Source organism: Ursus maritimus (genome assembly GCF_017311325.1).
Source record: "Ursus maritimus isolate PB19 chromosome X unlocalized genomic scaffold, ASM1731132v1 scaffold_X1, whole genome shotgun sequence".
Lineage (NCBI taxonomy): Eukaryota > Metazoa > Chordata > Mammalia > Carnivora > Ursidae > Ursus > Ursus maritimus.
The window spans coordinates 36,864,961-36,891,410 of record NW_024423319.1 but is presented as its reverse complement, the minus strand read 5'-3'; the positions used below and the strand labels follow the sequence as shown (position 1 = coordinate 36,891,410).

General features: G+C 40.1%; 2 protein-coding genes across 2 annotated transcripts in view; one reads left to right on the top strand and one right to left on the bottom strand.

The window, feature by feature from the left end:
• TRPC5 (transient receptor potential cation channel subfamily C member 5) overlaps positions 1-26,450 on the bottom strand; it is a 174,186-nt gene that overhangs the window by 79,075 nt on the left and 68,661 nt on the right. Inside the window, exon 2 of the mRNA XM_008709288.2 lies at positions 20,371-20,892. Within this exon, the coding sequence (XP_008707510.2) occupies positions 20,371-20,892 (522 nt within the window). The remainder of the gene's footprint in view (positions 1-20,370; positions 20,893-26,450) is intronic.
• On the top strand, positions 14,501-14,833 carry TRPC5OS (TRPC5 opposite strand). The gene has a single exon (XM_008709306.1). It carries the CDS (start codon positions 14,501-14,503, stop codon positions 14,831-14,833), a length of 333 nt encoding a protein of 110 aa, XP_008707528.1.

Below are 26,450 nucleotides of genomic sequence, written 5' to 3'. Positions count from 1 at the left end.
GGTAGCAATGTGCCAAGCATGAAGTATCCTGTTCCCCCCACCCCTGCCAGATAAACATGAGCTTCCTCTTCAGTGGTACATTTAAAGGGACAGCCTCCACTCTGCTTGTGTGGCAGTGATCGAGGGGGAGAGCTTTCAACATGGATGATCAGTGGCTCGGATGGTGGCACTGTGGAAGAGGCCACTAGGATGTACTTTAAGTAGTGCCTTCTTGGACTGTTATTTCCTGCTTTCTGCTGTTAGGTTACTTTGGAGAACTATTTGGTTCACTGCGTAATGCGAGAGGAAGACAGAGCTGGTTAGGAAGAGACAAATGATTTATTCCACTGAGCAGCTGGTAGATTCAAACGTTGCTTTCTTTCTTGGAGGGGACGCCATGTGGGAATGGCATTATTTTCTCTGACATGCACATAGCGAATCCCCACATAAGCTTTAGATGACTTCATGTGTTTGTATTTTCATGAGCTGGTGAAGCACTTTCAGCTTCAAGGCATTGGGTTAATGGCATAAGCAGGCCATATCTCTGTCCTAACAAAAGATCTGGAAGGCTTTTCCTTGAGGACTGGGGGCTTTGTAGTACAATGTTGGAGGCTATGGAAAAAGAACACAGAACTAGACTTCTGGTTCTACCACATTCCAGCTGTGTGACTCTGGGTAAATCAAACGTTTTGCCTCTCTGGATGTCAATTTTCCTAAACGTAAGATGGAGGTAATAAACTCTGTGTTGCCCTATTCATGCTCTGTGGTAACTATAAAGATTAAATGAGATATAATGTGAAAACAGTGGAAAAAGTATAAAGCCTTATAAAAAATGTGAGGAATTATTAGTTCTATTATTCTTTCAACAAGTAGTTATTGAGTACCCACTGTGCATGCTTTAATTAAACAGAGATCAGTGTTTTGTTGGAGTTTACCTTCTGGAGGGGGGAGCCATAAAATAAATAATAATCATAATAAATAAGTAAACTATACAATATATATAGAAGGTGACAAGTTCTAAGAAAATGAAAAAGGTAGAGCAGAATAAATGAAGAATAAGGAAGACTCAGGAGTGCCAGGTGGGGAGGGGGAAGTTAAATTTTTAAAAGGGTGGCATGTGTAGATTGAGAAGGTGAGATGTAATCAAAGAGTTTGAAGGAGGTGAGGAATTTAGTCATTCAGATATCTGAGCAAAGAACATTCCAGGCAGAAGTAATAGCCGGTGTAAAGGGCCTACAGAGGAGGAGTTCCTGGCGAGTCTGGCAAAGTGGCCAGGTTGGCTGCAACGGAGGGAGGGGGAGAGAAGTAGAAAGGAAGTTGCAGACTATATCGTGGAGGGCCATGTAGGCCATTATAAGGATCTGGGCTTTACTCTGAAGGACACGCAGAACCGTTAGAGGAGGAGAGACATGGTCTGACTTACATTTTATTTTATTTTATTTTATTATTTTATTATTTTATTATTTTATTTTGAGAGAGAGGGCATGGGGAGGAGCAGAGGGAGAAGGAGAGAGAGAATCGTAAGCAGGCTCCACGCCCAGTGCGGAGCCCAACTCGGGGCTTGATCTCATGACCCTGAGCTGAAATCAAGAGTCAGATGCTTAACCAACTGAACCACCCAGGTGCTCCATTCTGCCTTATATTTTAAAGGTCTCACTCTGGCTGTTGTGTTGAGGAGAGACTGGGGTGAGGAAAAGGGAATCCTGTGAGGAGGCTGTTGAAATAATCAGGGTGAGAGGTAGATGGTAGTGGCTCACAATGACAAATTATTAGGTTTTGAATATATTTTGAAGGTAGAGCCTTCAAAGGCTGTGGATTGTGGGGAAAAGAAAAGAGTCAAAAATAAACTCAAGATTTTTTAGCCTGAGTAGTGAGAAGGATGGAGTTGCCATCTACTGAGCTGGAGAAGGCTATAGTAGAGTAGGTTTTGGAGGGAAGACCAAGGATCCAGTTTTGGGTATACTGAGTTTCAGATATCACAGATCAGCATAAAGGCAATTAGATACACAAGGATGAAATTCTGGAGAAAGGTCTGAACTAGCTAAATAAATTTGGGAGTTATCGGTGTTATAGGTATTTAGAGCCTGGAGGAGATCACTAAGGAAGTAATTATAGATGGAGCAGAGGAGGACCCGGGGAGTGATCAACCATGTCAAGTGTGGAAGCCACTGGGGACTTGGACAAGGGTACTTAAGTGGAGTGGCCATTATATTTCATTAGAAGTGTGTGTTTTAGAACAGAAATATTTAACCTGGTAATATCAGTCATGAGATAAGAGAGAGCTTTTGTTCTTGTCAAGCAAAACTGCCTTGAGATTCCTCTGCCTCTAGCTAATATTAAAAAGAAAACTGAGGAATTGTGAAAGGACAACTCCCATTCAGTCTTTCATTTGAGGGCCCTTGCCACCAAAGAGCTGGGGCCCTGATGTGCTTTTCTGAGTCCCAAGCATATAGGTAATGTGATGAGCTCTTTACCCATGTTTAAAATGCTAACTTTTGGCCCCTTTATGAACCTTGAGAGGTAGAAGAATGAAATCTTCAGAGGGAAAGGAAACAATAAATTCATGCCCAAGGGCAAAACATTTTTCTTTATAGGATATTAAGAAATGTTTTCTCTGCCTCCCTTCCTCCAGCTTATTCTGATTGTATTTATCTCAGAGGTAAAAAATGGAGAAGTCTTATTTTTTATTTCCATGGAGCAGCCTATGGTCTTTGGGTGATTTTAATGTTCATTTAGGTTTTTGGATTTCTTTCCTTTTTACTAGAATGTTCTGACTGGGTGCATTCTGGGAACAATAGTTCCCATCCGGGAACAATAGGGATGAGGACAATGAAATGACTATCCTCAAGGGGACTTGTGGTGTATGAGCCATTTGGTAAGCTACCCACCACGGCTATATGGTGTTCCCGTTGCCATCTTAACACCATTTCGTATTCTGTTGGCGATTAGGAGCTTCCCAGAGCATTACTAGGTAGACCACAGTGTAAGGGAGAGCACAGAGGGTAGAGAGACTGAAGAATCAGATTCTCGCTCTTGCTCTGCTACTAACCAGCTGTGTAATCCTGGCAAGTCACTTATAGATGTTGGGTCTTCACTTCCTCAGTCGTAAAAAAGGAGTAATCCTTGTTGCACGGGATGTTATCAGGATTAGATAAGTTAATGTATGTGAAGGTACTTGAGGATATAATTAGCAGAAGGAGGAAACTGAAACACAGATGAACTACCAAGAGAGGTTATGTGGAATCTTATTTTGAGATCATTAAAAACAGAAGCACTCTTCCTTTGGTGGCTAAGCAATAAGCACATTTGTAGGCAGAAGGAAGAACTATATGGCTTCTGCTTCTGATCTTTTTTCCAGGTGGTAAAAGAAACGAACCGGGTCTCTCCTGGCAAGCTGGCATTTGTCATAGAAACAGAGAGGAGGCCGTGGCTGGTGCTTAGTCTTGCTCTTGTCAAATTTCTGAGAAGTATTCTTGAAACTCAAGACTAAATCCAGGCTAGGATGGTAGAGAATAAAAAGCACACAAAGATCTATGTATGATGCTCCTTTTCTTACCCAAATGATTCACTCAGGAAGTTCTCAAAGTCTGGGCTGGTTCAGGTGAAGTCATGCTAGACACAGGGTAATGACCTTCATTACCTTGCCTAAATGACTTTGCCAGTTACTTTCCAAGTAAGTGTTTCCAAGGAATAAGCTAGTTAATGCTTTGAAAGATCCATCGCCATTAGACCAAGTAGAGGGCCTTCTCCACGTGGCTGGTGCTATACTGGAGGAAAGGCCAGTGAGCAGTCTTGACATGTAGCCCGCTTCTCCCTGACAGAGTTAGGAGCCAGAGTGAGTGTGTGCTTCAAAGGCAAGAAGGAGTTAGGCTAGGAAGATCCACTAATCCTCAAGGATTCCAATCCTACCTGATTGGCCTCAGGTCTTCTGAAAGGGTGACCTGTGAGCAAGAGTCACAACACAGTCCTGCTCCCTCATCTTTACCCAAGTTCAAAGTTATGTTAGTTCTAACTATGAGATAAATTTTTATCTCTGGTCCTTCCACTTTTTGTAATACCTGCAGCTTCTTCCCTTCCTACCTTCAAGGGGGCACTAGTCAGTACTCGGGATACACCAGGCACCAGTTCCTGGATCCCAGAATTACTCCAGAACAATTACATTAGCTAGCATTTATTAAGAGCTTCCTATATACAAGGCACCATTCTAAACTCGTGTATATTAACTCATGTTGTTCTCATGACAGTTATTACCCTCATTTTGCAGATGAGAAACTGAGGCAGAGCAGCCTGCCTACCAGAGTAAGGTAGTACTCTAGTACTCTACCTTACTGGAAGGTAGTAAGTGGAAAAGTTGAGATTCAAATACAGATCTGTTTGATACAGATCCTAGCCTTACAACCACTAGCTTCACGTGACTGTCTCTCCCAAAGAAAATACAGGAACAAACAACGGCGATTTGCATTTTTCCTTCTCAGAAAGCTGAAAGAAGATGTGCAAATAGAATCCCTTTTCCTGTTACTTACAAGGTTTCTTCTTATTTCCCTTATTTTAGACCCTGTCCTCTGCACTGGTAATATTTAAAAGCCAAGAACCTTTCTAGAAGTAGTACAGCTCTTTTTAGGCTCTCTGGGGGGGTGGGGTGGGCTGTGGGATTCTCACAATAGCCAAGATTCAGAGATAAGCCCTTGCAGAGTCCCACCAAGTCAAGATGGGGGGGGGGCTGTTCTCCCCTTTGAATAGTTTTGAGGAAACTCTTTGTCTAGGAAAATAACCAAGAGATACATTTTCAAAAGTGGTTGTTTTTCTCCAGTGACTAAGTTGTTTTTCAGAAGGGTAAGCAAGAATTTGTGATTCTCTCTGCAGCAGTGAGCAAATTTGGAGGAGGAGGAAAGAAATTCAGTAGAATTCAGTTTAAATTGACCATAAGGACATTTCCTACTCCCTCTCTTTCCAGTTTCTGTTTTGAATTTTTCATATATTTTCAAGAAGGGACCATGTTTAGCTCTTCAGATGCACAATTCTTTCCTTTCTCTCTTGATAAATTAAAGATGGTTCATGGGGATTTTAAATGTCAGATCCTATAACAGGCAAATGCCTTATTGCACACAGCTTTTTTTTTTTAAAGGCGAAGGTTTGTCGCTTAAAAATAAGAGTTTAAAGGGTAAGCACTGTTGTTTTGTTCATTGTAGCCCCCCCAGAGAGCACCAGATATGTCAAAATATAAAATTTGTCAGGGTGCATGGGTCACTCATTGAGGCATCTGACTCTTGATTTCAGCTCAGGTCATGGTTTCAGGGTCATGAGATCGAGCCCTGTGTCAAGCTATGCACTGAGCATGGAGCCTGCTTGTCCCTCTCCCTCTGCTCCTCTCTCTGCTCCTCCCCCAACTCCTGCTCTCTCTCTCTCTAATAAATAAATAAATAAATAAATAAGCAAAATCTTTTAAAAAAATTATAAGATTTGTTCTTTGGGGACGAGGACATCTTGATGTTTTCCTCAGGGGTAGGAACAACAATGAGAAGTAATGTCTGGGGGGGGTGTTTTTTTTTTTAAAAATCTGTGTTGAATGCATGTATTCAAATGGTACTGCAGCACCAGAGAAGGGAACATTATGAAAAAATTTACTGTTTGTAGATAGGAACCTGGCACCTACACTCACCAAAGGTGTATTTTAATCTCTCCCACATAACTGCTTCTGTTCCCCTTGGATATGAACTAATTTACCTTGCCTGATGCAGAGAAGCTTATCGACTATAAACATAGACCCAGAGGATTTGGATTCCTTTGCTCCTTTCCCATCCTACTGTTAGACACTTATTGCCAGTTTGCTAGTTATGAGCATCACAAAATAGCAGGGTAGGACTATCAGCTAAAAGAAAAACAATGGTTCTTGAGTAGTAGTGCCAACAAAAATGTCATAAGTGAGATTAATAAAAACCTATGGAGTTAAAGACCCTAGTTATCAGATGGCTAGCTTGCTCTCTGCCCCAGCTGTCTTTCTGAGCTACTTGTAAGATGTGGGTCATCTCATCTTGTGTCAGTTTATAACTCCATCTGGCTATAAGGCTGTCTTGCTTTACTTAGCACTGACCTGAGGTCGAGAGCCACACAGACCGAAGGGACCCTGCTCTGTACCTTCAGGTTTCATTCCATTGTCATTGGCTGTGATGACTGGCTTGCTAAACACTGGCAAGACTCTCATCACTGTCTTGCTGTCCTTATTGGTTTTATAGCAGAGACCCAATACTAAAAGTAAAACAATTTTTTGAGATATAACATACACACAGCGAAGCACACAAATTTTAAGGGTACAGCTGAATGTTTTTAAAAAAAACATACATCATCATGTTATGACATAGAACCTTTCTAGCACCCCAAAAAGCTTTCTCATATCCCTTGCCAGTCAGTCACCCCCCCACCCAAAGGTAACTTCTTCATTCACTTCCATTCCATAGACTTGTTTACTTGTTTTAAAATTTCATGTAAATGGAATTATATGATATGCACTTTTATGCATCTGGTTTCTTTCGACATTCTTGTACATGTAGTTTTGGGGACATTTGTACACTTTTGGATATTTAGGAGTAGAATTGCAGGGTCATGGGATAGAGGTATATTTGGTTTTAGTAGATACTGTCAGTTTCCTTTTTTAAAAGATTTTTATTTATGTATTTATTTGTCAGAAAGTGATTGAGAGAGAGAGAGAGCAGCAGCAGGTAGAGAGGGAAGCAGGCTCCCTGCCGAGCAAGGAGCCCAATGCGGGACTCGATCCCAAGACCCTGGGATCATAACCTGAGCTGAAGGCAGATGCTTAACTGACTGAGCCACCCAGGTATCCCTGTCAAATAGTTTCCTAAAGTACTTATACCAGTTAACAATTTCACCAACAATGTATGAGAGTTCCAGTTGCTCCATGTTCTTCTCAATGCTTGGTACTGTCTGTTTTTTTTTTTTTTTTTTCCATTTTAGCTATTCTTTGGTGGGGTTTTGTGTGTCTTATTGTAGTTTTAATTTGTATTTTTCTGATGTGCAGTAATGAAAACCTACTCATATGCTTGTAGGCCATTTGGATATTCTCTTCTGTGAAGTACCATTTAATTCTTTGTAACCTTTTTTTTTTTTTAAATGATTTTTTATTATATTATGTTAGTCACCATACAGTACATCCCCGGTTTCCGATGTAAGGCTCGATGATTCATTAGTTGTGTATAACACCCAGTGCACCATGCAATACGTGCCCTCCTTACTACCCATCACCGGTCTATCCCATTCCCCCACCCCCCTCCCCTCTGAAGTCCTCAGTTTGTTTCTCATAGTCCATATGTAACCTTTTTTTAAATTGGATTTTCTCTTTTTCTTATTGATTGAAAGACTAAAAAATATACGTACATACTGGATACAACTCCTTCATTAGATATACATATGCATATTGCAAATATTTTTTCCCAGTCTATGGTTGACCTTTTCACCCTCTTAAGGGGTATTTTAATAAATGGAAGTTATTTATTTTTATGAAGTCCAGTTTATCAATCTTCTTTCATAGTTAATATTTTTCGTGTCAAATAAGAAACCTTTGCCTACCAAGGTCAAGAAGATACTTGCCTACGGTTTGATTTTTGAAGATTTATTGTTTTATCATTCATATTAGGTCTATGATTCATTTACAATTATTATTATTACTAATTTTGGTATGTGGTGTGAGGTAAGGGTCATGGTTCTGTTGATTTGTTTGTCCTTGTGCTTGTACCATGCTGTCAAAATTATGTAGCTGTAAAGCTAGCCTTGATAATCTGGCAGTATATGTCTCCCAATTTTGTTTTTCAAGATGTTTTGGCTGTACTTAGCCCTTTGAATACCCTTGTATGTTTTAGAATCACTTTGTCCAAAGTGCCCTTTGGGGATGGTTTTGAGTTTATTAACTTATTAGTAACCCCACAGCCCTCAGCTTCAAAATCGAGGTACAATTTTGAAGGAGGGACTGGTAGTGTGTTTGTGGTAGTCCCCTTCCCTCTAGTGAGAATTTGTCTTGGAATACTGCTAGACTGTGGGAAATTTCACTCAGCTTTTCCCTGCTCAGGAAGGAGCCTTGAACACAGCTGACTTGAGATGAAGAAAACTAATCCTGCATTTCAGGCTTCTCAAATTTCCAATCCATTACACTAGCTTCGAATGTTACGCAGATTTCTCCTTTTCCACAGTAGAGTCCTTCTGCCTTGGGGCCAAACCTCATCTTCAACTTGTGCCCAGAATGAGCAAACGTCTCAGTGAAGAAAAAAGCTCTGGATGACCAGCTCACTTAGGAAAGGCTCTGTGATCTCAGAAATTTTAGTTCATCTTGTCCTTGTTTCCACAGATCAGGGATATCTTTATATATTGATTTTGCAGTTTATTCTTCTTTTTGTTTTTTAGTTTGTGACAGGAGCACTCACATCCCCGTTTGAAAGCAGAAGTCCAGAAAACGTTCAGGAGTTGGAACCTTGACTTTCTTATCCATCTCAGCTCTATCAGAGGTGAGTAGTGTGCGGGTTTGGGGCCAGTTCAGTAGGTCAGTGGAAGGGCAGATAAAATGCAAACAGCAGTTCTTTCACAGATGTTGAGGATCCCTGAGGGCACTGATCAGGTTGTCTCATCCCTCTGCCTTAGGACTCACAGTCAACTTGGAATTCAGCCAGTTTCCAGGGATGGCAGATGAGATTAACATTCTCAGTTCTGTCCCTGCTCAAAATGAGAGGTCAGCTCTGGCCTGAATATGGCAAATTTTGCTCCTATGTAGACACCTGAATTGGTGCCCTCTGGCATAGGACTTTAGGAGTCAGACTTGGGCTGACTTCTGGTTCTGCATTTTTACTTAACCATGTGACTGTGGGAAAGTTTGTTAATTTCTCTGATTCTCAATTCTTCTATCGAGTAACTTCATAGGGTTACTGTGAGGATTAAATGTTGTAATAGAAGACAAGTGGATTTCACAGAAACATAATAGGTCTTCTACAAATGTGAGCATTTATTAGAATAACTATTTATGGGCATGTCATCTCATCTGATAAATGGTTCTTGAGGCTGGGGATTACGTTTGGTTACATTTTTGGAAGGAGTAAAATTTACATGCAATGAGATGCACACATCTTAGTACTATTTAATGAGTTTCGACAAATGCATATTCATACTCCTTTGTAACCCAAAACTCTATCTAAAATATAATCATTACCATCACCCCAGAAAGTTATTTTGTCTCTCTTCCCAATCAGTTCTGCTCCCCTAGATGCAACCACTTTTCTGACTTTTTTCCTGTCATAGGTCATTTTGAATTTTCTAGAATTGCATATGAATGGAATCCTACAGCATATATTCTTTCATGTCTGGCTTTTTTCATTAAGCATAATGTTTTTGATATCCATTCATGCTGTGGTCTCTATCAGTAGTGGCTTTCTTTTTCTTGCTGATTAGTATTACATTGTATGAATAAACCACATTTTGTTTGTCCATTTGTCTTTTGATTGACAGCTGGGCTCTTTCTGCTTTTTTTTTTTTGCTCTTATGCATAAAGCTGCTATAACCATTCTTCTTAAAGTCTTTTTGTGAATTTCATTTCTCTTGGTTAAATACCTCAGAGTGAAGTTTCTGGGGATCAGGTGGGTGCTTGCTTAGTTTTATAAGAAACTGCCAGACATTTTCAAAGGGGTTGTACCATTTGATCCTCCCACCAGCAATGTGTGAGAATTCTGGTTGCTCTATAGCTTTGTCAACATCTGGTGTTGTCAGTCTTTAATTTTAACCACTTTAGTCAGTAAGTTGTGGTGTCTTATTGTGATGTTAATTTGTATTTCTTTGATGACTAATGATGTTGAATATGTTTTCATGTGCTTATAAGCTATTTATTTTTCTTCCTTTGTGAAATGTTTGTCTAAATCTTCTGCCCATTTTTAATTTGTTTATCTTTTTATTACTGACTTGTAGGGGCACTGTTTTTTTATTGAGGTATCATTGACATACAACAGTATATTAGTTTCAGGCATATGACAGAATGATTTCATCTTTGTATATATTGCAAAATGATCACCACGATAAATGTTGTTAACATCTGTCACCATACACAGTTACAAAACACTTATTTGTTATGATAATTTTTGAGATTTACTCTCTTAGTAACTTTCAAATATGCAATACAATATTATTCACTATAGTCACCATGCTGTATGTTACATCCCCGTGACTTATTTATTTTATAATGGAAGTTTTGTACCTTTTGACTCCATTCACCCACTTCACCCACTTCACCCACTGCCCACCCCCCGGTAGGGGCTCTTTATATATTCTGTTTACAAGTTCTTTGTCAGATATATGTTTTGTGAATATATTCTCTCACTCTGTTGACTGCTGCTTATTTTATTTACTGTGTGTTTTGATGAATTGGTTTATCTTTGTACCCCTTGCTCTCCCTATTCATGGCTGCAACTTGATAATATTTTCTGAATGAAAGAGCTAAAAGTTGTCCCTTCCTCCAGCTTATAGGTTCCATAATGCAAAAATGCACTGCATGCGTAATGAGAAAGGGATGGTTAGGGGAGCTTTTTTAGGTTGGAGGGTGAGATATTTGAGGTGATATTTAAACTGAGACCAGAATGACAAGAAGCCATTTTTTTTTCCTGGGGAAAGGGATCCAAGGCAGAGGGAACAGCTAGCTAATAAAAGGGTCCTTAAGGAACCCTTAAACACTGTTGGTGGAAATATAAATTGGTGCAGCTACTGTGGAAAATAGTATGGAGCTTCCTCAAAAAATTAAAAATAGAACTACCATATGATATAGCGATTCTGCTTCTGGGTATTTATCTGAAGAAAATAAAAACACTAATTTGAAAAGCTACACACACCCCATGTTCATTGCAGCATTATATAATATCCAAGGTATGGAAGCAATGTATGGTCTATCAGTGGGTGAATGGAAAAGAAGATGTGGTTTATATACACAACAGAATACTACTTAGCCATAAAAAGAAAGAGATCTTGCCATTTGCAGCAACATGGATGGATCTAGAGGGTATTATGCTAAGTGAAATAAGTTGGGCAGAGAAAGATAAGTACTATATGATTTCACTTATATGTGAGACCTAAAAAACTAAACAAATGAATAAGCAAAACAAAACTCATAGATACAGAGAACAGATTGGTGGTTATCAGAGCAGAAGGGGGTTGGGTTGGGGGCAAAAAGAGTGAAGCGGGTCAGCTGTATGGTGATGGATGGTAACTAGATTTATTGTGGTGATCACTTTGTAATACATGCAAATATCAAATTATTATATTGTATACCTAAAACTAATTTAATGTTATATACCAATAAAAAGGAAATAAAAATAGGAACAAAAAGACTTAAGAGAGATATATTTTTTAAAAAAGCCCTTAAGGTAAGTTGGGGCTAGGCACAAACTATCCAGAATACCCCTTTTAGGCAAACTAAGGTGTCAGAGGTTACTTGCTTTAAAAATTACCACAACTGGAATAAGCTGATGCTATAGTCTTGCTTTCTTAGTACTGCAGTACTTAGCAGTTTCTCAACACCCTCCTTGTCTTCCCCAAATCTCCAGGTCCTAGGTTCCAAGATGCTTTGAAGCTAAGAATTGTGGATTAGTTAACACAGTGGTCAACAGGGTTAAGGCTAAGTCGGGATATTTTTTTCCCTCAAAGGTGACCAGGTGATTGAAGAAATAAATCAAGGTTTGCATAAGTAAAAAGTAACTACATTTATCTTTATAAAGCAGCAAACTATAAAATGTTCCACTTCTCTGCTTTTTACATTTAGATTGTATAATGTAAAATTTTTTCTACACAATATCAACTCAATTATGGACTATAATTTATTTTTGAAATTTTTCCCAGTTTAAGGAGAAATAGAAGAAAAGATGATGGGGAAGGGATAGTAGAAGATGGAGATAGAGAATCAAGTAGAATGAAGGACATAGGTGAATAAATGGAGGTCTGTTGACCCAAGAGGAGGAATAACAGAGTCTTAGAGGGAGGTAGAGGAGCTAAGAAAAAAAAAAGCACCTGGGTGAAGGAGAAGCCAGAAGTTAAATGAGTTTTGTGTGAATGTATTCCTCTTGCGCCCTTGGGCTATGGATACCATAGTAACCTATTGCTTCCTTTGAAAAATGGGATGGTACTCTCTAGTAATATTTAATACACACCTTTCGTCTGTGTTTCCCTTATGATCCACGCTCTACATTAATGCCAAATTCCTCTCACGATTTCTTTCCATTATTTCCTTCCACCAGACTGCTTTTTCTCTAGTCAAAATGCAGAGATTCTTTAAACTAATAAAATAACCTCCAGTGCCCATTCTCCCATATTTCAGATGAGAAGATACCTCCAACCATAGTCATGCTTTCTGGTCATCATGATTGTGACCCTTCTTGGGACAAACTTCACATCTACCATCAGGATTTTGGACCAAAAAAAAAAAAAACCCCCAAAACAAACCAAACATGGTTCTGAAAGAACTTATGTTAAGTGGAGATAGTATATAACTGAGTGGGTCAAAGCAGGCCCCGTGGAGACCAGCAAGCTCCATGTGAAAATCATAGATGATCTGGCCAGTGATTTGCTGTACTCCAATAAAGGTTTAAGGAGTAGTTAGCTGGAGGTAGTGCCTGTGGTTTGCTGGGCCCCACTCTGGTCAGAACTGCTGGAAATAGTGCGTTGATAAATTTGGCAATATCCTAAAGGAGTAAGATGGATGGCTGCTTCCTAATACTTTCCACTTAGGAAAAGCTTGACTGAGGCTGGAGAAACAAAACCAGCCCCATTTGCAGGACTGGTGGCTAGAAATTCAATGTGTATATGTACCCAAGGAAACAATTGGTCAAAGGTATATAGCTAAATTGATCGGCCATGGACTGAAGATGTATAACATAACAAATGGAACATTACAGACTGGACTATTGCAGGAAAAACAATGTGGTGAAGGGAGATAAGAAAAGAAATCAATGAAAGAAATTTAGTAATTCATGTGGGACATGTACCAACTCATCAGAACAGGGAGACAGAATAATCTATTTGGAGTAAAAGAACAGACAATCTGACCCCCAAAACTAATGTGTACTCTACAGTCCTGGGGACTCCCAAGTCCCAACTCAACTTCCTTGTCAGTTCAGTTTAAAGTCACAGAATGGGCTCGTGAAGCCTCATGGCATATGGACATGATGTCCTAGATAAGCAGAGGGGAAAGAGTGGGGGGAAAATGTATGAATCAAACAAACAAGCGAGTAAGCAATATGAGACATGTCAGACTACTAAAAACTGGCATCTTCAATAAACTCATTTTTTCTTTTTTTAAAAATGATTTTATTTATTTGTCAGAGAGAGAGCCAGAGCAAACAAACTAGGGGAGCAGCAGGCAGAGGGAAAGGCAGGCTCCCCGCTGAGTAAGGAGCCCAGTGTAGGACTCAATCCCAGGACCCTGGGATCATGACCTGAGCCTAAGACAGACACTTAACCAACTCAGGCACCCAGGTGTCCCAACAAACTCATTTTTAAGAGGAAAGGGGCATGTTAAACCAATGTGTGAAGTAGGTGATACTGGGCCAATCTTTAGATTTTTAAACAAAGACTATTTCCTTATAGAAGTATAAACTTCCTCAGGAAGAGGGTTTGCAGAGCACATCGAACATACGGATGAGAATAGTACATTCATGGCTTTAGACAAAATTGAAGGAACTAGCTGCTAGATATGCAGTATTGGCAGTAACAGGAGATGACCGAGGAACTAATTTTATAACAGAAGTTGTCCAAAATTTGGCAAAAGACACAGACTGTGGAACTTTCATTTCACAAATTCCCCAGGCTGCAGGGCCAATTGGAAACCTTAATGAATGGAAGACTAAAAACACAGAAAGAATTTAGCGGCACCGGATATAAATGGCAGTGAGGTAAAGGTGTTAATAAAGACAGAATTAATTGAAAGACTCTGAGTGAATGTAACATCCTCATTAGAGATGTTCTAGAAAGATGGACAAAAAACCTATGCTCACTTTGTTCTCAAATCCTCTAAGAAGACATAAAGATGAGAAGTATGAAGGAAAGAGTATGAGTAGTAGATCCTCATAAGGCCATCAAAAAGAAGGATCAGTAACTAGGGACACTCTTTCAACCTTATCCTATTGCCAGAACTTGTAGGATAGATAAAGGCTCAAGAATACTAATCTTTATATTTCTCTTTTCTATTTTTAGATCTGCTTTGCTGTTTTCTTTTGGCGGTGGCAGTCTCTCTGGTGGTCATTGTAATAGCAGTTTACTGCCAACACAAACAAGAGCTCTGTATGTAAGTTTTGTGGGTGGTTCATCAACTTTATAAAAAAGTGCTGTAGGACCACTGGCCTCATTCTGTACTTGATCATATCAGTAGCCTCATTTCTCAAGCAAGCCAACCATAGAACAATTCTGTGCCAGCCCCACAGAATCCATTATCACTAAAAACCCATTTGCTACAGCTTTCAGTAATATTTTTATCTACTGAGGAGATAGTTGAGGCATGGAGCCTGTGTCAATCCCCGTGCTGATTGCTGGACTTGTTGATTGTGTAGCCCAGTTAATAAGAATAGCTGAAGAGCTTTTACAGCTGATATCACAAGAACAAGCTCCTTGTGTAGAGCAGAATGGTAGTGCAGAACAGATAGAAGTGGATGCACCTTCTCCTGAGGAAGCTTCGCTCCCAGACCTTGCTGATTTCTCAGACCTCGAGTCAATACTTACACCAAGAGAAGAAGAAGACCTAATCCTTGACATAGATCAAGCGATGTTAGACATAGAAGATTTATATGAAGATGTACTCTCTGGTATAAACGATGACCTAAGAAGTGGATAAGATCTAATTGGCCCCCAGCAACATGTGAGAACTGATAGCTGATAGTTTTTCGGTTTTAAATAGATTCTGATTTTTCTGAATGTTAACAATGTTTTCTCCTAGTTCTGTACATTTTCATTACTAATACGTTATATAACAAGTAATACTAGATTTACTTCCAGTAGAAACTGGTCTCTTTTCTTCTTTGTATTTCTTTTAAAAGCTCCAACTTTAGCCATAGGGCTCTTTCTCTACATGTCCTTGTTCTCCTGTTGGGGTTCAGGGGTAACAGAAGCAAACAATACTAAAAAACAAACAAACAAACAAACAAACAAACAAACCTCACTTAACAATGGAGTGAAGACATCATGGACTCTATCACGTGTTGGAACCCATGTCATTGGTCTACGGATGGAAACCAAAAGGGGAATATCCCCCAGGATGGTATTATAATGAATACATCACATTGACAGGACAGCGTTGGGACACTTTTACTTGAAAAGATGTAACTCTTTACTAGGCCTTTAGGAGAGGATGTGTCAACCAAAGGATGCTAGATCAGACTAGGGGAAGCAATTTGGAAAAAGCACCATCTATCAGATAATAAAACTGTAGAAAGGTTTTCAGATAACTTTTGCCAAGGAGAAACCTTTGAAAAAGCTGAGGCCAAGAGGTTCCGATGTAGGGCTGTTCCCTCAAATGATGACCCACACTAAAACTAGTCTTCGATATTGTTTTCCAAATGGAAAGGAGGAATTATATCAAATAACAATGAGAGTAGTACTAGTCCTAGCAGGTCTAAACAAAGCCCCATGAGGACTGTTCACCAATGGAGTCAAACCCTTATGGCATAGGCTCAGATGTGACGGTCTACAAATGCAAGTGGATAAAGTATATCTTCTTGGGTATAGCTAGATTTATAAAGAGTAGCTGATAGGCTTATTATAGTGAACCTGCTCTCAACGGAAATCTTAACTATTGACAAATGGGAGCAATAATTAATTTGGATAAAATATGGACTGGTATTTAGCCCCAATAATTTTACAAATACCAGAAGGCTAAAATGCAATAGTTGGAGGACCCCTTCTCCCCATATCAAAATACAAAGAGACCCAATAAATGTGTGGGAAATTCACTGCTCATACTAATTCCATGCCATATAGTAGTCTCACTTCCATTTGGAAAAATGTCCACCCTTCAGACAAGCCCATAGACACTATGGTCCTCCTTTCTAGAGAATGGCCTTTGCATCTTACAACATGGGCAACAACTAGGTAAAGGCATAGTAGTAGTTAGGACAATTGGTGCATTCAAATTGTGAAGAAATGGCATGTAGAAGTTAATCCACGCTGGTGGAAACCAGACTGTACCCAATTCGTATAGAGTCCTAAAGCATATTATTAGTAAAAAGATTAAGAAATGTATTGAATACAGATAACTTCAGAACTAACCAACATGACAGATGCTGCATCTAATGCTAAGTGAGGTCTATATACAGGGATAATTAACTGCTTTTAAAGGTAAATGTGGGGGAAATTAGAGATCTGATGTGATGTGGATGAGCAGTAGCAAGAGAAACGTAAGTCAGTTTCGCCACTGAATTTCAGGGTGAGTGTATGTAACAAATTAAAGAAAGACTGCTGTATCAAAATAAAGCTACCACAGATCCTTTTGAAAATGAGAGAAACTTAGGGAACTACTCAAACATGTTAGTATGAGAAAGTTCCACAGTAGATTGCTACGTGAAGTAGATGAGGATCCAGGACACTTAGGTGCACAAAGACACAAAGAAGAGAAATAAAAGTTCTATCATCAAGCAACTACTGTGGGTAATTATAAGCCAGACCAGACAAAGGATGGAGGGACTTCGCTGCTGTACTAATTGGACAAATCGAGCCTTACCTTCCTAGGGTAAGGGACTCTAGCTATTGCAGTATGTCCAAAATGGCAAATAAGAGATGCAGTGCGAAGGGACTATGTGAAGTTAACTAAAATATAGCACTGGGAAAGCAAGAAGAAATGGTTTATCTCACCATTCCATTTGGAGCAGTTTTACAAGGAGGATTAGTGATAACAGTTAAACAAGGAAATCTATACATGTAGCAACCAAAGAAGAATCACAGAGGAATTGGATAAAAGTTAAAAGAGAGAACCTATGCTTTAATTAAAGGCTTAGAAACAGCTGGAAAAGATACATACTCTCCACTAGGAATTTGGACTTTAGGAAATTGGCTCTAATTTTGTGTCAAAATAAAACCTTAAGCAGGAATACTTAGGCAAGATCAGGAAAGATCCAAGGAGAGACCATTGGTCTGCTACAAATTCTATTTAGCGAGCGATTTCCCTGTAAATGGACAGATCTGGTGTTCCTCAAATATGATCGATACTGAACGGTAGCTATTCTCCTACGTAGAACTCTGGAATATAGATCTTATAACAATTCCATAACAGATTAGTGTGAGCTCATTAGAACTGTTACTATTAATGAGAGAACACAAGCAAGCATACTAAAGCTGGCCGTCAAAATGCATCAAGAGAAATCTGTGGGACTACTCCAGACCTTGAAACAAGATAAAGCTTGAGCTAGCCTATAAAGCAACTAATGCTCAAGATGGTCCTTATGTGTCAAAGTTGGAAGATGCTACAACCTTGTAATATGTGAAGCTGGCTAGCCTCCTGGCTAGATGAGTCACGTGGAAAGATTGTACTACAGTGGCACTTCAGGATTAGATAAAATATATTGTGATGTTTGCTTTGATTGTGTGATTACATGTGTTTAAGAACTATTAAGTTGTAAACCCGCTGCAAGCAATGGGTTGTTATATTAAGTATGATTAGAGTTGATAGTGATAAGAAGTAAGTGTAGGCAATAATAAAATACTTAGGAATAAGAGCTAGTAACGAAGTATTTTCAGGAGAGAGAAGAAAAGCAGTAAGTTGTATAGGATAGTAATGCAGCTATTTAGGGTGGAAAGCCACGGTATAGAGTTAGTTGCTAAGCAGGTTTATGAACAAAGCCCTGTTTTTATCATATGCAAATCAGCCAAACCTTAGTCGTTGATATTGATAGAAATAGCTGGTTAGTGATCGACACAGGTCATGCACTTAAAAGCTCAATTAGAGGGAGATATATTACTTAACTTGGCAGTCCACCTATTGGATACCTCTGATTGGAATCCTGGATTTCTCCTCCAGGAGAATGGAGAGAATGGCTGGTCCTTTATTTAAACTAGCCCTTTTCTGGATCTTCTTGAGACTAACACGAAAGCCAATTCTTGCATGGCACGGAGGGGTAGAGAGGGAGACAGTCTCGTCATTCTGAGACAAGCTTAAAGGTATGAAAACCGAGGGAGATAGGTTGGAGATGGCAATGAATTGGGAAGCATTAGTCTTTATCCTTGTGTGTTTTGGCTAATGTGCATGAGAAGTTGCGACTACATAATTGTATCCTTGTGTGATGATTATTGCCAGTTACATTAAATAAGAATTGAATATTGTCCTTGTTACTAACCCACATCATTTTATTGCTATGTGCTTTAACAGATTTTAACTAATAAACTTTCATTCACAAATCAAAGAACTTGTGTTCATCTTAAATTACCTGGTGGTGAATTTGGAGATCCCAAACGAGCATAAAAGAACCCCACGTGGCAGAAGATGGAGTACACTCAGAGACAGTATTGTACCAGGAGTTGAAAGTTCTGCTTCTGGCTTTGTCAGATATTCCTGAACAAATCTCTAAAATACAGTCCTTTCTTGTTTGTAAAATGAGTTATAATAACTTTTCTGCCTACCTTTAATGGTAATAAGGAAGAAATACAGTGATAAAGTTTCCAAAGACTTTGGTATGATATATCTGACAATGGGACAATATATGGAATCAGGACTTTTTAGGAATATCTGAAAAATATCTATATGACAATACCCGGCAGTCTATGTGATATGTAAAGATTATCCAATAGTTTTATACCTGTTTTCTAAGAGATTAGAGCTTTCTTATTTTACTCCATGTTAAAGTTATAGTTTGGAATCTGCTTTTGTTTAATTCTTCTGAGCGCTTTTTTTTTTTAACCACCTAGTTACATTCTTTTTGGGAGTCCACTCCAGTATTAGTTGGAATAGTAATGAGGAAACACCAACAATGAAAAAGCCTTCCAGGAAATAGTAAATTATATTCCATTTAAGGCCTAAGATTTTGTTCCTGAGGGGGTTATGTAACTCTGAATGCTATTAACCCACTATTACTCAACTCAATTTTTATAGGGATTTTTTTACATCAAAATTGACTATTGTGTTCTTTTTTTAAAGACTTTATTTATTTGAGAGAGCAAGTGACAGAGAAAGCCAGCACGAGCGGTGGGGGGAGGGGCAGAGGGAGAGAGAGAAGCAGACTGCCTGCTGAGCAGGGAGCAGGACATGGGGCTGGATCCTAGGACCCCAGGAACATGACCTGAGCTGAAGGCAGATGCTTAACCAACTAAGCCACCCAGGCACCCCAACTATTGTGTTCTTGTATTGAGAGCCTTATGTCAATAGACAAGAGGTATTGCGCTATTGTATTGGGTATGTAATTATTTTTTCAAAGACCCTATTCCTCCAGTCCATATTTAAAATTTGTTTTTCTTCTGCCTCTATAACCCTTAGCTCACAAGCCAGTCAACCAACCAACCAACCAACCAAACAACCAAAAAAACATAAAAAAGAAAAAAATAACCCCTATTTCCTTTAGTTATTGGGAGTTATTTGTATTGACAGATGCAACTATCCATCAGTCTTAAATGTCACATCTCTTCAGGGTAATAAAGTATCTTGGGAGGTGATCTCCATTATACCTCTGAAGGATGGAACTGCACTTTAGCAAGGTAAGGAAAACCACTGAATTCTCTACCCCTTGCCACAATTTCATCTTAAAAACCTTAGTAAAATGCTAAGAGCATCTCAAGAGGGATTTTCGAGTTTAACATAAGTGTTCATGTAAAGTGGACTAGGGAGCCACAGTTATGAAACGTGACCTTAGTGTTCCAGATTCCTTTAATTAAAGATGCTATTAACACTAATAATTCATTTCCAAAAGCATCCAGACCAGGAGCCCTCCACGATTACTGACTGTGGCCCAGTATGTAGGGTGGGTTCATTTGTTATGTGTTCTCAATAGAAGTTCTTCAGATCACTTATGTTGCTTGTAATTATATGTTCACTAATGTGACCATTTACTTAATGTCCACAACTAGCTTGTAAGGTTCATGAAGGCAGGGCCAGTGCCTGTTTTTTGTATCCCAAACACCTGGAACAGTGCTGAATAAGCATTTTTTGAAAGACTGAGTACTTCCCCATCAACAAATCAGATGGTCAGTATTTTTCCTACTTATCTGTCTATAAAGAAAATATGCATAGGCTGTTAATGCCTTGGATAAATGAGCCTCACTTTTTTTGAGGCCTGTTGAACCAATCAATTGTGAGAAAGGACGAAGTGGTAGAAAAAATGTAGACTCTCACTCTGCTGCACTGGACCCTGGAGGGCTTAAGATTTCCTGAAAGCAGAGAAAACCGCAGCTTACCTCTTTCTGGTGGTATTTGATTGCCACCTTCAGCTTGGCCAGGTCATGGTACTTCTGAGGGTCAAGCTCTTCACTGTGGTCATCTCGATGGTTGAGGATGATTTCCAATTCCCGGGAGCTCCGAGCTTGGTCCAGCAGGTCTTTGGCAAAGAGCTTGCACTGCTGGGAGAGCTCCTCATACTCGGCCTTGAACTCATTCTCCACCTTGCTGAGCTCCTTGAGCTCCCAGCCCAGACGGAAGGCAGTTAGGATGGGGTCCTCACTTGACAAGGCAATGAGCGAGGGGCTTGCTAGAGCTTTATAGATGTTCAGCCGGGAGCGGGAGTGACGCAGGCTGTCCACCTCTGAACTGGACACACACTCCACGCAGTTGCAGCGGATCTGGTGGGGCCGTGGGATAGTGACCCGTTTTTGGACAAGCAATTTGATGATCTCGTAGTTGTTGGTGTGGGCAGCCAGCATGATGGGAGTGATGTCTGGTGTGAACTCAGAGAACTGGGTATCCATCATCAGGGTGGGGACCTAAATATAAAATAAAATCATAAAGGGCATGATTAAGGCTAGGAGAGAAAGCGAGCATAGGGCCCATCCAGTGTTAGTGATTCTGTAATTGGAGTCACTGTTCTCTTGTCAATTCCCCTCATTGCCATAGCTATTTGTGGATTACTTGCTATATGCCAGGCACACATGACTTTATGTGTATTCACTCATTTAATCCCCGTGATCTTGTGAGGTAAATATTCTCCCCAAATGAAGAAGCTGAGGCACACAGAAGTTAGAGAACATACCCAAGGTTACATAGTTTTCAGTAACTGAGCCAAGATTCAAACCCAGGCAATAGGACTCTAGAGCTTGGTTCTGAAAATTATGCGACCACGATATGCTCAATTCTGTCTGAGGCATGATGGGGGATATAGAGAAGTAAGGGGCATTTTCCCTAACTGTCTAGAGCTTAGTTGGGTGGATCAGACTTACATAAAATTGGTAAGAAGGAGTACATGGTAGCAGGTGTTCAGTTCCAAATGAGCAGTAGAGACTGCAGGAATGTTTGAAAGGCTAAAGACAACCAGTAATTTTAAAGACCATGCCACTAAATCAAGCCCCAGAGGCTGAAGACAAGATAATCTCAAGTGGTTCCATTGATTTTGTATGTATATAGGACTTCAGGTGACCAAAGACCAAAGCCAGATAGTGTTCCTCCAACTTCCTGTAGGTACCAGCAAGGTAGAGAGAATCTATTATTGTCAGAAAGAAGTGCTCTGTAAATGAAGACCTCTTGGCTTGGGTGAGGGTTACCAACAGCAAAAGGGACCTTTGATAACATCATTCTGTCCATGATGTAATGCTTGGTGTAAATAGCAGCTATTGGAGTACGGTCTGGAATTTTTTGGGTATTCAGGAGCATTTTTAGGTGAGTTTGCAGAACCTGATCAATGAATAAAAAAGTCTTTTGACTTTAAAATATGTGTTTTTGGACCCAGTCTATTCTCAGTGTAATAGGGAAATGGAGGCAACTCTATACCCACAGAAGAGTCTCAGTGTGGTAGGATCTAGAGCTAAGGAATAAGGAAGACTGGAATAGAGGAGGCTTCATGGAGGGGTGGAGCTGAATATTAAAACCATGGATTGGATTCCAGGAAATTGTGAAATATTGATCTTAATACACTTCAAAGAAAACACTTCCAAGTACTCATTGGAATTGGAGAGAACAAAACATGGAAAACAGATTCTCACGGAATACATAAATACTGTTTTACTCGGTAGTTTCTCTTTACTCTTAAAAAATGTTTTTGAAAACATTGCAGTTGCTGATGAACAGACAAAAGGGTGTGTTACAGTTTTTCATCATCTTTGCCTCCTTCTCACCTTGGATGAAGGATTCACAAACAGCAAAGTGACCAGAAAACAGGAAGCGGGAGAGGGGTAGAGGAGAAGGAGGGGGAGGAGTTTGTAAGAATCTCTTTCCTTCACGGAGTGGTTGCATCAGCCTCTGAATAGTTGAGAACTGGATGCACATTGGTCATCAATTACTTGGATGGAGCAGCAAGAAGGCATTATTAAACATTTAGAGGAAGAAGCTACAAAAAAGATAGCAGTAAGTGAGCAACTGGCTCATAAAGTAAATTGTACACAGGGAAGAAGAATCTCAGAAATTAACATAAGCCTACAGGCTAAGGAAGAAGTAGGTCTGAGTGGGCCCAGTAATAAATGTAAACACAACAACCGACATAAAGCCTTGAGTTTGGGGAGATGGTAAGTGAGCCATGTGTCACAGTCTGCCCAGGAAGAAAGGAGCTTAGATCTGGAAATTTGCCCCTTCCCGGTGGGCAGAAGCATTTCTCAATCTCTGCTATGATCTAGAGGCAGGAGGTGGAAGGTGGAAGGAGGATAGCCTGTAGCACCGGATTCCCTGGGTTAGATTGGAGGAATGCATCCTCCTTACCATGGTGCTCTTCCTGTCCTCTCTCTCCCCCCACTTCCTTGTTCTTTCTACTTTTCTTACTCTTTCTTCTTTCTCTCCCACTATGCCAATGCTGACAAGCCTGTACAAGACAGACAATGGTACATGTGACTATTGCTTAGCCCCACTTGTGTCATGGAACTGAAAGGTTGCTGTCTATGCTTAGAACGTGAAATGCTTTCTGGAGCCATCTGATCCCATTGTCTTTGACGTGGTGCTCAACGAGGAGTCTCTGATTCTCTATTTGAGTATGTGACACAAGAGAGGAAATCTTTTTAAAAGAAAACTGATCTACAATGACCAACTGTGTCTTCCCACCCTCTAGTCAACCTTATTCACAGGTTGCCATACCCATCTCATTTATTGCTCTCTGGGTATATAGCTTTGTGGGATCCCCCTTGTGTGGGGGGGGATCTCCCCATTTCTCTGCCAATGAAGGGCCATTGTGAGGCCTGGCTTCTTCAATAGCTCCTCCTCTTAACTTGATCCTACCCCTTACTGACCACCCAGATGTTGTAGGCACTAGTTACATCCAAGGTCTCACTTTTCTGATGCTGCCCCCTTATATTTTTCTTTAATTACTTCACATAGACATTTCTTGCTTCATCAGTAAGGTTGTGAGTCTAAGACAGAGCTGTCTTAGACCACTTTTGTTTTCCCTCTAGCATCTAGTACAGCGTTAGACACATGACAGGCACTGGATAAATAAATGAATACATACATACATACATACATACATACATAAAAAGGTTTTCTATTCTCAAATTAAGAAATTGATTCATTTACAAACCTGGCTGGCTCCCATAACCTGATTCAATGTGAGATCATTTCCTTGGGTCTTTCCTTCTCATGTCCATCTGAGAAGTAGTAGACCTTCTAAGACTAAGGAGGGTTAGCAAATGGGCTTTATAAGGAATATCTTGAGGACCCCCCAAGCTAGGATAGTCCCTGCCTGCTATTTTCACAATTCCTGTGTTTTAACGTGGAGGCTCTGACCCAGAGTCCACAATTTTATACTCCTTTTCCCCTCTCTGCTTCTTCTTTTCTCATCCTGCTGCCTTTTCCTTTCTAGGGAAGGGACACTGGGCTATCATCAGGACAGCCATGGTAAAGAGAGATTCTATAATGAGGGTGAGAGATTTCTGATAATACTCAAGACTTTGTGATACGGTCTGCAACAGGAGCCAAACAGGTTGTAGATAACAGAAATGAAGGCTACATGTGGGTGCATAAGCGTAATTTGGATGAGTGGATGATAGGGACTAGTGAACTGTAGAGCACATGCCCTCTCAAAGGGGGTATTTACTGCTCCACTCCTTGTCATTATAAAATTGTTGTTATAAGCATGCATAAAGGCCCAATGTTGTAAGTGCTCAAGAGAAGTCAGAAATATGGATTTTGTGGTAGAATTTCTTATTTTGTTGTCAAATAATGTCCTTTTTGAAACTGAAGTATAATGGGCAGACAATATCCTGTTAGTTTCTGGTGTACATCATAGGGATTTGATATTTTGAAACCTGATAAAAATGATCCCCATGGTAAGTATAGTTACCATCCCTCACCATTGAAAGTTATTACCATATTATGGACTGTATTCCCTATGCTGTACATTACATTCCCATGCTTTGTTTTCTAACTGTAAGTTTGTGCCTCTTAATCCCATTCAGGGTAGAATTTCTTAAAGTTTTAAATGTTAGCTTAAAAGGCTAAAGATAGTGTGTGGTCCCAACAAGATACATATACGAGGCAATTTAGGCTTGAGTGAATCTTTGAGCTAGCATATAACTTATGAGATGAAGGAGGGGTAGGAAAGGAAGCTGGGCATTTAGGCAGGGGCCAGATGATGAAAGGCTTCATATGTTACATTAAGGAATTTAATGTTACAGATTGGCCATGGGGACCTACTGAAGAGTAGGTTTTGTTTGTTTGTTTGTTTCTTTTTTTTTAGAGAGGGAGGGAGAGAGGGGGCAAATGGAGAGAGAGAGAGAGAGAGAGAGAGAGAGAGAGAGAGAGAGAATCTTAAGCAGGCTCCGTTCCCAGCTAGGAGACTGACTTGGGGCTCGATCTCACAACCCGGAGATCATGACCTGAGCTGAAACCAAGAGTCGTAGGCTTAACCAACTGAGACACCCAAGGACCCCTAACTGAAGAGTTTTAATCAAGGAGAGTGGCATAGTTGAACAAGTGCTTTACAAAGATCAGTTTGGGCCAAGACTGGGGAAAGGGCAGTATTAAATATGCTGGTAAAAGTTTATTAAGAAGCTCTCCATAAAAAAAAAATCTTGATTTGTAATGTTTGCCAATTTCTGTGATGTAAGTATTCCCATTGTGGTGAATTTCAAGCCACCAATATGACATCATAGAACCCAGAGTTGGGAAGCGATGTGTACAACCAGCTCTCACTGCCCAGTGTAAGCCAGCTCCAGCCTATCTCTGGACGAGTTTCAGGAAGATGAGACTAGTTAAAAGATCTCATTAGTCCTGGTGAAGAGATGGTGGGATCTTAAACTAGACAGTAATTCTAGAGATAGACAGGAGAGAGCTGATTTAAGACATTCACTGGATGTGTCAGGTAGTACTGGAGGGAGAAGAAATCAAGGATGTTGCATGCTTGGTTGAATAGTGGTGTCATTAATTGAGATAGTTGATACAGGAGGAAGAGCAGGTTTGGTGTTAAAACAAGTTCAATTTTGAACACGTTGAATTTGAAGTACCTACTGGAACAGTAGCCGGAAATTGTATAACTCTGGTATGAATCTTGAAGGAAAGGTCAAGGCTAAAAATACAGATGTGAGAGTCTTCAGCCTAAAAGAGTAGCTGAAACCAAGGGAGTAAACAGAATCCACCTCAGCCTGCCCCAGCTCCCCTGCAGCTCTGCCTGCTGATCTACCCAAAAGACTAGGCTCAGCCCATTTCCAGAGTAAGGGAAGCTTGAGGTAGGACATGCTCAGTAGCCAGTCTCAGCCTCCTCCATTCCAAATTCCAATCACAGGGCCCTGTGTTAGGGCGCTCTTTTTTCGTTTTTTTTTAAATGTTTTTTTATTATATTATGTTAGTCACCGTACAGTACGTCCCCGGTTTCTGATGTAAAGTTTGATGATTCATTAGTTGCGTATAACACCCAGTGCAGCATGCAATACGTGCCCTCCTTACTACCCATCACCAGTCTATCCCATTAACCCACCCCCCTCCCCTCTGAGGCCCTCAGTTTGTTTCTCATAGTCCATAGTCTCTCATGCTTCATTCCCCCTTCTGATTACCACCCCTTTCTTTATCCCTTTCTTCCCCTACCGATCTTCCTAGTTCTTATGTTCCACAGATGAGAGAAATCATATAATTGTCTTTCTCTGCTTGACTTATTTCACTTAGCATTATCTCCTCCAGTGCCGTCCATGTTGCAGCAAATGTTGAGAACTCGTTCTTTCTGATAGCTGAGTAATATTCCATTGTATATATGGACCACAACTTCTTAATCCAGTCATCTGTTGAAGGGCATCTCGGTTCCTTCCACGATTTGGCTATTGTGGACAATGCTGCTATGAACATTGGGGTGCATATGGCCCTTCTCTTCACTACGTCTGTATCTTTGGGGTAAATACCCAGTAGTGCAATGGCTGGG